The sequence below is a fragment of the Lepidothrix coronata genome, unplaced genomic scaffold (assembly GCF_001604755.1).
Source record: "Lepidothrix coronata isolate B3197 unplaced genomic scaffold, Lepidothrix_coronata-1.0 Scaffold68, whole genome shotgun sequence".
Classification (NCBI taxonomy): Eukaryota; Metazoa; Chordata; class Aves; order Passeriformes; family Pipridae; genus Lepidothrix; species Lepidothrix coronata.
The window spans coordinates 2,364,440-2,378,876 of record NW_016690248.1 but is presented as its reverse complement, the minus strand read 5'-3'; the positions used below and the strand labels follow the sequence as shown (position 1 = coordinate 2,378,876).

The 14,437-nt window shown below is 43.2% G+C and overlaps 1 protein-coding gene across 2 annotated transcripts in view; it reads right to left on the bottom strand.

The window, feature by feature from the left end:
- Positions 1 to 5,576: 5,576 nt before the first annotated feature.
- CNGA3 (cyclic nucleotide gated channel alpha 3) overlaps positions 5,577 to 14,437 on the bottom strand; it is a 28,574-nt gene continuing 19,713 nt past the window's right edge. Inside the window, exons 6-9 of one of the 2 annotated variants that reach the window (XM_017818398.1) lie at positions 13,360 to 13,491; positions 12,134 to 12,241; positions 11,285 to 11,391; positions 5,577 to 8,010 (exon numbers count right to left, since the gene is read on the bottom strand). In XM_017818398.1, the coding sequence (XP_017673887.1) occupies positions 6,605 to 8,010; positions 11,285 to 11,391; positions 12,134 to 12,241; positions 13,360 to 13,491 (1,753 nt within the window). In that variant the 3' untranslated portion in view covers positions 5,577 to 6,604. The remainder of the gene's footprint in view (positions 8,011 to 11,284; positions 11,392 to 12,133; positions 12,242 to 13,359; positions 13,492 to 14,437) is intronic. The other variant, XM_017818397.1, reaches the window with a different exon arrangement.

Below are 14,437 nucleotides of genomic sequence, written 5' to 3'. Positions count from 1 at the left end.
AAAGCCTCCAGCAGCTATACTCTGCTGTTTTTCACGTTTCCTCTGGGAATCTCTCATCCCAAAGGTGGTTGTGGCCTCTGGAGTTTCCTAGGGGCTGATGGCAATGTCAGTTGATCTCATCATCTCCTGAGTTTGCTCTGCAATTTTCCCTTCCCCCTACCGAGGTGAGAGTGAAGCTCTGTAGGACTGAAACCTGTATGGAGTAGGCAGCTCTGCTGTGCTGCACTTCTGTCCTTGGCACTGGCAGTAGCTGGAGGGGGGGAGCATGCTCCAGCAGAGTCGTCCTTGTCACTTATTGATCTGGCTTGGGCCCCTTCTGGCCACCAAACTTCAAGTGTAAATCAGAAAACTGGTTGATAGAAAGGGGCTTCCCTGTCTGCTTTCTTGGGCTGCAGATTGCAGCATCTCTTCTCTAACAGCCTTCCTTCCCCAGTGACAGTAAGCTGAGCTGCTTGGTGCTTCTCCCTTGCACAGCATGTCTGTCACCCCTGCTCTTGGCTGTGGTTTTGAACTGCTACCAGCTGTCCCGAGGTGCTGCATGGCTCTTTTGCTCCTCTCCTTCCTCATCCCACCCCTCCTCCTTTGGCTGCCACTGCTAACAGCATTTGGGTTATGGCAGGTGAAACAGTCAGCCTTGAATCGCTGAACTGAAAGTGTTCTGGTTGGGGCAGTTCCTCTGTCAATCTGCCTGGTAGCTGTGAGCCTCATCTGTACTGTCAGCACTTGGGACTGAACCAGGCGTGGAGGAGCCTGGCTGTGGCTGACAGGATAAATCAGCTGTGGTGGCAACTGATGTGTTTGGAAGGGTTCTTTCCTAGAAAAGCTCTGCAGCTTTGTGTTGGTAGACATAAGCTTTCTTCCTAGCCTTCACGCAAGTGTGGTCAGAGGCAGCTGTGCTATTGCAAAGAGGTGGAGCGTTGGCTTTTTGGTAGTCAGAACTATTACAAATCTCACCTCTGGATCATTTCCTTCACCAAGAGTGCCCAAAGCTGGTGCTCTAAGGGAGGCTTCCCTGTGCCACACATTGGAGGAGTACCTGTGAACAAGCAGCCCTGAGGACTTGCTAAACAGCCTAAATTTGCAAGTAATTTGAAAATAGTGGGAATCCCACTGAAGTAAATTGGGTGAATTATCTATGCTATTCTGCAATTAAAATACTTCAGTGAGTAACTGCCAGTCTGTTCTCCTAAAAAGAGTAGATCTTTACAGTACAGTTGGTTTGATTCATCAGGCCTGGAAACAGGCTATGCCAAAATAAAACCCTTTTGTGCTTCTGTCTCCTTCTCTGGAAAGGCAGGTAGTGCCGATGGGTTCTTGCCATGCTATACACCTGGATGAGCTGCTCAGGTATTGCGACTGCTGTGGGCAGGCTCCACTTCCAGAGCAATGGGGGGAATAACTGTTAGCAATAAGAACGGAATGGTCTGGGGGTTTTTTTGTCTTGCCAGGAAAATGAAGAAATGACATAGTAAAATAGACAAAAAGCTGAGAAATTAATAGCTAATCATCAAGCTCCCCATCATTTCTGCTTTCTGATTTTCCATGTTCTTCAGTTGCCTATTACAGAAAGGTTGGTACCAGCCACCACAAATGCTAAGGAAAGAAAAATGGAATAGCAGACAGTAGTAATTCCTTTCATGCATCTCTATTTCTGGTGTTAATAACTTACCCCTGATTTACCTATATAAATAAGACAGGTCTCTGTTAGAGCTGGACAGTGTCCTCCTTGGTCTGTTGGGAAGACAGCCCATGGAAGTTGAGCCATTGGCATCACAGCCTGTGCTCTCCCTACAGGAGCATAGCAGAATCAGTAGAGCTGATGAAGGAAATCTGTGTGTGAGAATTGCTGGTGTGTCTGCAGTAAAGCTGATGTTTGTGTTCATCCTTAAATAATTGCTTAAATAATACAAGTCTTTCCTCCTTACTCCATTCCTAGGGTATGGAAGGGGGAGGATTGCAAACACAGAACAACAGAACTGTATTTTCCACAGTGAAGCTGCAAGGGCAGTTGGCAGCAGCAGGCCTCAGCCATTGATCTGTGAGATGGAAACAGTTGCAAAATCTGAACTTCAGAAACAAAAGGCCTGACCATTTTTAGCCCCAGAGCTTGTTCCTCAGGGCTTGTGTGTGTTTTCCTCCCCATCCACCCAAGGCAGAGTGTAAGGGAGGAAGGCTTCCCCATCCTCCTTGTAAGGACTTCCCAGGCACCATTCTCCTCCTGCTTTGGACTGTGAATGGGGCTAAGGAGTGAGAGTGGAAGTCTAGGATTGATGACTTCACTCAGGAAAGCTGCCACAGCTGAAATCCTGTGCTTTAACTGCCTATATGGTTGCCAGATCCATTTAGTGCATAATTCATTTTGCTCTAAGGGATACACACAGGGTTTTTACAAATGTTGAATTACATAAACAAGGGTTTGAGTCTTTCTGTTTGTTCCAGGTTGGAAACATTAACAGAAGAGCTGGGACCCTTTGAAGCCAAGTGCAGATGCTGTCATCTTGCAAATCTTCAGGGTGAAGAGCAGCTCTCCTTTAGTCCGCCTGACTGTGTTATCTTACTGAACAACCTGGACTAGTTCGGCCTATGAACCTCTCTCTCATCCTTGGTGTCAGCAGTGATACAGACAGGAATGTGTTTTCCAAGCCAGCAACATACAGACCAGCTCAGAGAAAGCACTGATGCTTTTGTGGGGGAAAGGAAAACGAGCAGTTTATTTTTTAATGTAAAGCAGAGCCCTCTTGTAGGTTAATAAATATTTGGCAGGAATAAAACTGTAAAGCAGATGCCTAAGAGAAAAGAATTAAAAGCAGGGTTGTACTTTCTCTGGGCTGTTCCCAAAGACAGAGCTGCACAGTCAAGTTAACCTCAACCCTCAGCTGTACAAATACAGGAGCTGTTTTGCTGTCACTGCCCCTTCTGTTGTCCAGTACATTGAATTTTCCAGAGTAGTTTTCTGCTGTAAAAACTGTAAAGTAAATAATAGTAGGGGATGAGGGTAAAAGGATTTGAGAGCATTTCCAAGAGTAGCAAGGCTTTAATCATTTGCTGTTAGGGCACAGGGTCCATGACTGGAGGCCTTTTCCCTAGAAAAGTTAGCTCTGAGCAGCAGTTGGAGCATGGTGTGCTGTTCCACCACCTTTACTCTCCTTTTGCATGTGGAGCAGATGTTTAAACATCTCCTTTGCCCATCTGGTGTTTCACTCAGAACACCCAGTTTGGAGCAGCAATACCCCCCAACTGGCCCAGGTACAGTGGCCATTATCCCCAACTTGTAGTTTTGGGGCCTATATTCAAACACTCTGTAAGCACTGTCCCATTCCTTGCTTTCTCTCGTGGTGGGTTGAAGGCCCAGCCCAGCCCCTGCCAGGTAATTTTTGGTAGGTGATGTGTGTGCAAGTAGCAGAAAGCTGTTAACACTTATTTCTGCTAGACAAAGCACTGTCCCTGCTGTGCTGCCCTGCATGGAGCTGGGGAAGGGGAGGACAGGAGACAGGTGGCAGCTGCATGGAAAGCCCATCAGACTCTGTGCCTCACAGAGCCAGCACCCCTTGGGCAGTGGGGTGGTGGTCGGGTTCATGTGCCTGAGTGATATGTGCAAACACAGCGATGGTGTCAAAACTGGGCACCAGACCAAAGCTGTGTGCCAGCTGCCCTGCAGTGAGGGGAGAACACCATTCCCACTTAGCTTTCTGTCACTTCAGATCTTTGTTCCAGCTAATGATTTTCCAGGCCACGTAATGCTGAAATGATCAAAGTCTGTCATGAAATACTAAAATATGTAGTGACATGGGTAAGAGAAAACACAGAGTTGCTTGAACATTACTCAGAATATTTTAATGTACACGCTGTAGCCACATTAAAGAAGGGGAAAAAACATCTTACAGAGATAAATTGATATCAAAGGATGTGATGTCGTCATGCCAGAAGCTGTATGTTTCAAAGTGACTGAAACCAGTAGCATCACAATCCTCTTTTTCTGGCATATGAAAACCAGACCAAGAGGCATGGAAAGGGAATAGCAAATATGTATTTAACTGGTAGATTAGGCTGTTCTGATCCATCGGGTAAAGAAGCAGTCTTGTGTTTGTAAGGTTTTTAAACAGGTATAAACAGTACTTTAAACAGCCTTACTTGTATATACCTATTGGGCTGGAACAGCTGTACTATGTTGGGTAGATAGACAGATATTTACAGAGGATAATGACCGATGTAGAACACGTCAATAAGTACAAAACACCTACCAGATGTGGTGTAGGAGTAACACAGCAGTGAACATCAGCCACAGGTGAGTGCAGTACCTGCCTCTCTTACGAGGTGCAGCAGCCTGTGACTGCCCCGTTTGTGCTTGCCATGGTCCACTGCCACGAGCCCACACCCAGCTCCACCTCAGCCTTGCTTTCCTCAAGGGTAGCGAGGGCACTAGACCCTGCCAAAAGCAGCCTCTCTGACCTCCCCATTGGTCTCAAATCCTTAAAGAAAATAAGGACAAAATTCAGCTGACAGACCAATACTCCCTAATGCCACTGGCCACATACAGGTCTCAGCTACTTTCCAAACCACTTGTTACCGTCAGTGGAAATTTTGATAATAGAGGTTAAGACCAGTCTACAGTGGATACCTAAGTGTAGTTGTCTTCTAGGCCAATGATAACAGGAGTTTAGACATGGGCCATGTGTGGACATTACTACCCAATGGTCCCTTTGCCAGTGTTGCTGGCAAAGCCCTGTTCCTTAGTCACTGACAGATTTATCTCCGTCACTAGGCTCAAAAGTGTCAATAGAAAGGGGACAGCTGCTTGCCCAGAGATAAGTGCGTACTCTGAGCAGTTGTATTCAGTTTAGCAAAACCACCCCTTTTTATTCCTCTACCATGCAGTTAAACCACCCTCAGTGGATTTCTCACCAGTTCTCCCACATGCCATCAATCCCACATGCTGTTAGGGCTCCTCAGTCAGGACTGAGGACAATTGAAAAGTCAGAGCAGTGCCCATGGTAATACCTAATGCCATTGGAGAATCCAGCTCCTGTGCCATGGGTGCTGAACAGGCTGTGCTACTCCATACTTTTCAAAAAGCAGTGCGGTAAGGGAGGATAGTAACATAGGGAAAGTTACATGACAGAAAAATACTGTACAGCAAAAAATGAAAGCTAGTATCTTCCCAGCAGGAGAATACCAAAAAAAAATCCCCTCAATGGGAGGGAGAGAGGCCTAGAAACAAACTGGGAGCAGGAGTGTGGAGAAAGCTAAGAGGGGGGGTGTGCAGGATGCAAATCCTGAGGTTGCAATGTGACAGAGCAAGAAACCTCAGTGCCAACCTGAATATCACAAAAGGCTGAGTGGACCAGACGTGTATTCAACTCAGAGCCAGACAACTACTCTGCAGCAAGCAGAAAATCAACCAACACAACCTGACCAAATGTGGCCTGCATTCTCCCTAACCAACAGAAAGGTGGTAGTGTGACAACTACTTTGGAGAAAGGATGGCAGTAAATAGGAAAGAGAGGTGGAGTAGGCACCTGTTCTTAAAAAGGAAGAAAACATAGGCCTAGTGACTGGAATGACTTTGCAACATGGTGCTTGTTCCCTGCCTCACAGAAACCCTGTTGTGGGAGAAAGCTGGCTGGCAGGCAGGGACAGCCTATGCTGCCAGCCCACACAGTTTCTCCATAGCCTCCCTCTGGGACTGCTCGCTTGCTGACAGGGAATTCACTCAACATCCCACATACAGGAACTGCATGCACCAGGGCCCTCTTTTCTCTTCCCAGGTTTGGTGAAGCCATACTGCCCCAGCTGCCTTCCGCCAGTGAGCTTTTGGGGACTCCCTTCCAAGTGAATGTTTTACCAGTGGGGATGGAACTGTGCTAAGAAAAACAAAAGGGGGGATTTCACAATCTGTCCCCTAGTGAAGCAGTTGCAGAGCAGCAAAGGCCGTCACAGACCATGCCAGAAAGGACATGAATAAGCACTGCTACTCTCTCAGCATGGTCCTTTGTGCAGAGCCCAGCTCAGTAGAAAGAATTAGACTAACACATCCAGATGCATGGCTGTTTCATACCCGTGCAGGGCTGCACTGCAATGGCCAGGTAAGTGATGCTGCTTTGCTGTCAGACAACTGTTTGCACAGACTCTACACTGCGAAAGAACAAAGATTTTGAGAAACCCGGATTCTGTCCATGCATTTAATCAGCTACTAAGGTAGCAAAGTACAGCGGGTACCCTATAAATATTTTTAAGCCCTTAAAAAAGAAAAAAACCAATTCCTTCTACTTCAAGTACAATGCCTTCTTAACACAAGATGTATGGGAAGAGACAGTGTGTCAAGGCCTACAGGTACCAAACAAAACAGACATTCTGAGCATAACTTGTAAGAAACCCACTCCCAGTACAAAAAAGTACCCAAATGCCAGTCCAAATTTCCCCCTAAGAAGATGGTGACAGTGGTCTATTTGCAAAGAAATACTGCTTCAGTTAAAAGTGCTAAAAACCATTCTCTTGAGTTCATATAAAAATAATCATGTCTATGTATGCACACACATATTTACATACATTTATGGCTTTCAGTGCTTCAACTTTCTCGAATAAATGAGGAAATATAAATGCTCCATTACTGCTTTTTCTCCTCAGGTTTTTCAGCCTCTGCTTCTGCAACTGATAAGCTGCCACTACCATATTTTTTCACTCGGGTTTCTACTCTGGAAAGTCTCTGCTTCACCTTTTGTTGAGATGCGGTGTATTCTGCCATGAGCCTCGCAAACCTAGTCTGCAGCGTATCCAGAGCTGTTTCAAGTCTTCCTACTTTTTCTTCCAAGTCTTTTGGGTCAGCTCCTGCTTTTGCTGCCTCCTCATCTATTAAATTGTCTTTCATCAGAATTTGACGCCCTTTCTCTTCCAGAGCCTTTTTGGCTTCTGGATACTCTGTGAGGGCTTCCATTAAATCATCTTTAGACAAGCAGAACAAATCAGAATAACCAATACTCCTAATGTTGGCTGTCCTCCTATTGCCAGATTTGCTACCTTTGATGTTTAAGATGCTGATTTCACCAAAGTAGCTGCCATCACTTAGGACTACAAATTGGGTTATGCCATCATCTGCCACCACAGCCAATTTTCCCTCTTTAATAATGTACATTTCTCTTCCAATATCTCCTTTTTTACAAATGTAGTCCCCAGGACTGAAGACGGTAGGTTTCAGTTTCAGTACCAGCTCAATGAGAAGTCCAGCTTCACAATCCTGGAATATACGCACTTTCTTCAGCGTGTCCAAATGGACATTGATGGCAATTTCAGCCTTCAACTTGTCAGGCAGATTTTTGAGAACTTCCTTCTCATCCACTGTTTTCTTGTTGGTCCAGAGGTAATCAAACCACTTAATAACCCTGGCTTCCAAATCCTTAGTCACTTTTCGGAATTGCATGTACTGTTTAATAGAATCCACTTTGGCCTGGAACTCAGCCCTGGAAGCATTCATGTTAGAAATCATGGAGCCGACGTTACCAACAATGGTAGCAAAGATCAGCACACCCACCAGGAAGTCAATGACCACAAAGAGATACTCTTCGTCTTTCACCGGGGGAGGTGTTTCTCCAATGGTCGTCAGTGTGAGCGTCGACCAGTACAGACTGTAAATGTACTTCCTAGACAGGCGCGCATACTCTGGAATAGAAATGTTGGGATAGACCCAAGTGTCGGTTCCAAATCCAATGACCTTCGAAATCGCAAAGTATATACACGCATTCCAGTGGATGATGATAAGGATGTATAACACAAGATTTCCAATACGAAACATGTTTGGATAATTTGTCCTGGTCTCAGTACGGTCAAAAAACTCAAACAGCCGAGCAATCCTCAGCAAGCGGTTAAATCGTAGTTCAGGGTAGTTCAAACCAAGCTTCAAATAAGCGAGGTCTGTTGGCAGAAGAGACAGCACATCCAGTTTGAACTGCAACGTTTTGGTATAATGTTCTCGTAATTTCTTTTCATCCTTAACTAGCAAGCCTTGTTCAAGGAAGCCTTCAAAGAACAAAAATACAGATTTTACTTGTTAGAATAAAAATACCATCAACAGTACTGAGTGACTTACATTTCAGATAGCTGAGAACGTTAAAATTTTTACTGTTATGTATACAGACATTCATATATTATGAGGTCATTTAACTAAAAATTTAAATATTTCAATCAAGTTTCAAAGCTGATATATAATGATTAAGGATAATGACTCTATTATTACCACAGTTCTCTCTGAAGTTTTCTACTCTATTCTGGGACAGCTGTATTTTTTTCCTCTAAGTATCTTTGCAAAAGGAGACGGGAGATTCAAATGTCTCATTTTTTATGAATCATTGGCATGAGTCATAAATAAAGTTATGCAAGTGTTAAGCAATTGTGTATAAAATCAGAGAGAAATATTTTTAAATAAATACCAAGAATAAGTAGGTATAATGGATCGTTGGAAACTTTTTTCCAAACAATATAGATACCCATTGACCTGCTCCCTGAGCCATGCTTTTCCTCTTGTGTCCAACGTAAAACTGACGGGATTTTCCTTGGTTTGCACTTTTTAGTGTTTCCAGTGAGAGAGCTAGAATTTTGCACTTTGATATTCATTCAAATTATTTTGAAATATTAGATTTAAAAAGATTACAAGGAGATATAAACTTAGTTAGAGACCTTTACTGCAGACAGTACAGCCACAGTGCTCTTTGGTAACTCTGAAAGCTCAAGGCATTGAAAATTTTCCACAAGGAACAGCCTATGCACTGCAAAATACTTGCTGCAATTGCGAGTGGAGATATCCAACTGTCTGCCCACTGGGCCACTCAGGAGGAAAAGTCCACTGAGAAAAAACCAAAATATTCCCCGTATGTGAGGGATTTTCACATTTTACTAATCCCTTAGCAATCTACAAGCAACCTACAGCTTTTTCAGGGAAGCATCTGCTGAGGAAGACCAAGCTTCATTTCTTTGTGCCCTACACAGCACAGCTATATTTCTGGAATGTATGGTAGATCTGTAGAGATGCCTCATGTGTGCATCTGGCTTTGGATATCTGCAAACTGATGGTGCCTACAAATGGAAGTATTTCCTGTGCCGTTAATGTGTTACATCCCAGAAAACTGCTGAAAAGGCTGGTCAGATATGCCCTTACTAACAGTTATGCAACTAAACAGAAAAGTTGGCCAGGCAGATGAATTTCTAACTCAAAGTTATGAAAAATAACTTTGAAAATGCCTTCCTCCTGAAGGGAGATAAACCCCCTCAGCTCTCTTTGTCCCCTCATGGAACTGAAGTCTTACAGTAAAACCTTTTGAAAACATCAAAACATAGAGTATGCTAAACACAACCAGCTGCTGAGACATGAATCTTTTCTGTTTCACAGTGCATAGTCACCAAATAGGTGAAATACAGTGAAACTGGCCCTGCAGTTAGACAGAAATGCCCCACAGAGAAGCTGATGGGGATTAGAGTATTCATGGGGCTACCTAGATCCCAGTTCAAAGCCAGGCCCTGCCCTCAGACAGCAAGAAGTCAGACTCTTCCCCAAAGGCTTCCAGGACCTCTGTCCCCAGGGCAGATGGACCCTGCAGACTTAGAGAAAAAGGCAGCAGGGAAAGGCAGAGCCAGGAGGGGTTGTTATGAGAAAGATTTTGGCACCTAAAAGAAGTGAATTCTTTATTGGAGTGCATGAAACTGCAGCAGACACCTGCACTGAAGTGTTCAGGAGATCACTGCTGTGATTCTGCGGTTCCAATCCACACCCGCAAATTCAACCTAACCACGCTTTAAGACATATAATTATCAGGGTAGCCCATGGAAATTTATAACTTGTACTGCCTGGAGATGCCCAATTTCTGCTCGATTCTTTCCCATTACAATAACAGATATAACTGCAGAAGGTAAATTTAGTTGGCACAGTTGGCATTCTAACTACACAAGGAAGATGAAGCCCCCCTCCCCCTGCCCCAAATACAGCAGTCTTGTGATTTAGGCTGGTATCTGAAATTTACTTTCCTTTTGAACAAGGTACTTGCTAAGTTTAAGAATTTGGCTTGCCATGAGTTGTGTGCTTCCCACATGACAGCATTTTTAGCCTCTGTCTTGTAATTATGTTTATAACTTTTCACAAGCCATAATTATTGTCAAGCTGTCAGTACAGTTTTAAATAAATAAATAAATAAATAAATAAAAATAGATAAATAGATAACATGTTAAAATGAAAGATTTAAAAGGACTCTCGTTTTAATGATCAGTGTGGGTTTGGACCCTTTCAAGGCATTTTGAGGCTTTGTCTGTACCAGTCAATAGAACAAGACAGGAAACGCTTCCTGGCTCTGAGACCAGCTACCATGACAGCTTATATTCACATGTAAGTTCTTTCAGGCAGCTCCAACAACAACACCATGAACAACAACCCACCCCCTGCTGTCCTCCTATCGTGCCCAGGCACTGCCTGAGTGGACCAAAGTGCAAGCATCAAAGTGTACCAAGGAGTACTACAGCAATTTAATGTTATGGATCACTGTATGTCCTTGCTTAGGCCTATATTATGACCTCATTTAGCTAAAACCAGATATCCCTGTAAGGTTAGAATCTGTATCAGCTGGGCATGCTCAAATAGGAAATCTTCTCAGCCTGCCAGAATTACAGAACCACGAATGGGAAGCTGAAGAGAACCACTTAGCATGACATGGCACAGTCCTCACAGACCCTTTAAGTTCGCACTTCCTCCAGGAAGGAAAGACCTAAACAAAGGGGCCTGGGTTAACCCTAACTAGCACCAGGCAGTGGCAGATCTGGCCAGGACCTCACAGAGGCTGCAGAAAATACAGTGGGAGGCACTGCTGGTTCCAGGCAGAAGACCACAGACTGAAGGCTGACATTGGTGCCAGGCTCTTGCGCTTGAGCAATTCAGCTGACACTTCTGACCAGGATGCTGCACAACTTGGTTAAGAAAACAGCACTTGTGTGGTACAGTTCATTTCTTGCCCAAAATGCCCTATTGTCCCTTCCCCACACAGCCTCTTACAGTGCCTATTCAGTCAGCTTCTGGCATGCCTATTCAGCACTGATAGAACTGAATTTAGAGACAAATGAAGAACAAGTGCTGGAATGTTCAGCCTTAAAAAAAATCCAAACTGCTCAGCCACTTCATCTTTCCAAAGCCTCCACTGTTGGGGTCTGCCAGAGACAGGATATTACACTGGTCAGACCTCACAGGGAAATTTCTGTTTCCAGCCTTTATATACATGTAGTATTTGAAAACACCCAAAATCCCAGAAAGACTCACCTGTTCTGAATCTGACAAACATGTCAAAAAAATAGATGATATCAGAGCAATAATCCAGGAACAGCCACATTTTAACATGGTCCATTTGTAGCTCATCAAAGCAGGCTCTAAAGAAACAAAGATTAAAAAAAAAAAAAATTACACCAACTGCACAGAGTATTTGCAGTATGTGTCCTAGCAGCATGTTAGCACACATTGTTAGAACTGAAAAATTACAGGAACCATATCTCCATGGCTAGAGCCATGTCTGAACAGATACTAAGATCTTTCAGAATTCAAAGGTGTTCAGGCCAGGAACAAAACTCAAACACATACATGCCACGCAAGTGCACTTACGGAGGATTAAACATATCCCTAAACATATCCCATTAAAAATGCATCGGGTTTCGTGGGCTACACATCTCCATTAGGACAGTGCCCAAATAAAAGGTTTGTTTCTCAGTTGCAAGCCGTCCTCGTCTCTAGAGATGCCTTATATTAATTTAAGACGCCCCACCACTGCCCCCACCGCTCCCTTCTGTTCTCTCCTGTGAGATGAGAAGCCCTCATCCCTGGCAGTGGCCAGAACACACCTCAGCCGCCAGCCAGCAGGTGGCACACAAAGGCCACATCAGTGCTCACGAGGACACTTATTGCAAGTTACAACCACCTGTTTTTAGACTAAAAGATAAAAAAAGAAACACTGGCCATCTATTCCCAGTGGTAGACATACCATATATCCCTAAGGGTATATGAATGGTAAATCTTCTAAGTAAGCCACCCAAAAGATACTGCAGGGAGGTGAGGGGGTGATTTACATGGGAAACATAATGATTGAAACATAGAATTATTATTAACTGAAATCCATACCTGCACACTAGCATACACCAGTTATAGAACACGGGTGCAGCAATTATGGTCAGCCAGTTGTAGTACAGATTGCTTGAAGGATCTATCACAAAGATCTCTTTTTTTGGCCTGGAAAGGAAAACATGCAGGTTTACACTGGAAATGTAAACAAGCAACCTGCTGGATCTCCCTCTTCTGGAGGCTGCTCATCTTGTGAGGAACTCACAGCTGCCTGAGAAGAGAAAGTATCCATGCAGGCAGCCCAGATCGGATACCAAGCATTAGCTGCATCCCATCTGACAAGCTCTATTTCTTTGTTTGACCCGACTTTGGAAAAAGTAAGTAAGAGTGGGAAGAAAAACCCGGACGTTCACATCATCCAAGCTGAAACCCATAGCCTTTATGTATAAGCCCCCCACTGAAAAAGGTCTTGAGATCAAGCAGATTCCTTTTGGAAATGATTCCTAACTACATGTCCCCATGACTACATAGAATATGCCACTATATACACACATACATATAAATTTACAGTATATTACTGTAACATACTCCTTAACTGTGAAGTCCAACCAAATGCATTCTCTTTTTTCATCTGCTTCCATTGTTGCTTTTAATAACTGCTAATACTAAATTGTACTATGTGTCAGCTTTAGGGTGACAAAGCAAGAGCAAAGCATTCAAATGATCTCATTTTGTTGCAGAAATACATCATCCCCTAACAAACAGAAGCAAACTTCAGTGATCACTAGCCATCAACTGCACCATACTAAGTAATTAAATATACTAGTCAGTGAAATAACTAAACTTACTAGCAAATCTTTAATTTTCTACATGTAAGATTCTTGGTAAGATGAACCAGAGTTTTGGTTCATCTGCTCTGAGTCGTTATGGACTCTGAGTCATTTTGGAACAATGAAAAGTCTGTGCAGCTCTGCAAAGCAGGCTGCTGTCCTAAAATGTCCTTATAGTAAAAAAGTGATCTTCAAATCAAAGTGACCAAAGGCAGCTCAATTCCCTTTTACTGCCATAGGAAGCTGATCGTGACACAGGTCTAAACATAGGTCTTCAAGATGCAACAACTCTGCCAAGCAGCTGAAACCTTTCCAAAGTGGAAAATGTATTAAAGACTTGACAGGCTAAGGTTCTGCAGTCCACAGTAATAGTGAAAGTGTTATGATGAAATGCCATACCATGTTTTGTAGTGCAGGGAGGTATGTCACAAGCACATATTTGTTCTTTATACTTACTCTTCCTTTTTTTTATCATCTTTTTTGTCATCTTTTTTGTCATCTTTCTTTTCCTCTTTCTTTTCCTCTTTCTTTTCCTCTTTTTTCTCCTCTTTTTTCTCCTCTTTAACCTCTTTCTTTTCTTCCTTTTTGCTGTACAACACAATGCAAAGCTTAGCAATATTACCAATATTGAAGCAGTTTAGGGAGAGGGTGGATGTTGAGGCAGAGGAAACTAGACTACTCTCCAGACAGAGTAGGACAGGGATCCAGCGGAGACCTCTCACCCTGGCAGCACCACACTCTCACGTCAGGTAACCAGCTGGCTGATTCTCTGCATTAGTCACCCACACTTTCTCGACCTTTTCAGACATCAGTGTACCAGGATGATTTTAAGTAAACGCTCTCAATTTGTTTCATTCTTTAGAACCCAGACATTTAAAAAGAAATCTATCAAATGATGACAAAACTTGAAATGGCTTAACAAACTGTCAACATTCTTTGCATAGCTAAAACCTCACTGTGACTGTCTGAAGCTTTAATAGTAATTAAACAAAATGATGCTCAATTTCCTCTCATGGTTCTTTGAAATCAGCAAAGTTATAACTAATTAATTACCTTTGGTTTTAACAATTGCCTTGAAGAATTCCAGACAATATCTGAACAAAATCAGCAAATGTAGAGAAGTGTGTCTCACTTAACTATACAGTAGTCATTTTACAAATGCTTTACAGTCAACATGATTAAGCCATCCTATTTTAGTTGCATGTAAGAGATAGAGATCTACTATATCTATGAGATATTCGATGTGGCATAGTCCATGAGTCCACAAGATGACCTGTGCTCCAAAAGGATTTCTTTGCTTTCCATCAACTGTAATAGAAGAACGGGTTGCCCTGCTCAGATGCAAGTGTCTGTGGTTGGTCAGAGGAGCTATGCTCAAATTGCTCTGCCCATTTTCCATTGCCACAGTATTCAAAGGCTGAGCATTAAGCATGAAGTTCCAACCTTTCCTAAAATCAATGGGAATTTTGCCTAGACTTGATGGAATCATGATAGTCTCCAAGTTAATTGATCATTTTCCATTCAATAAATTAAA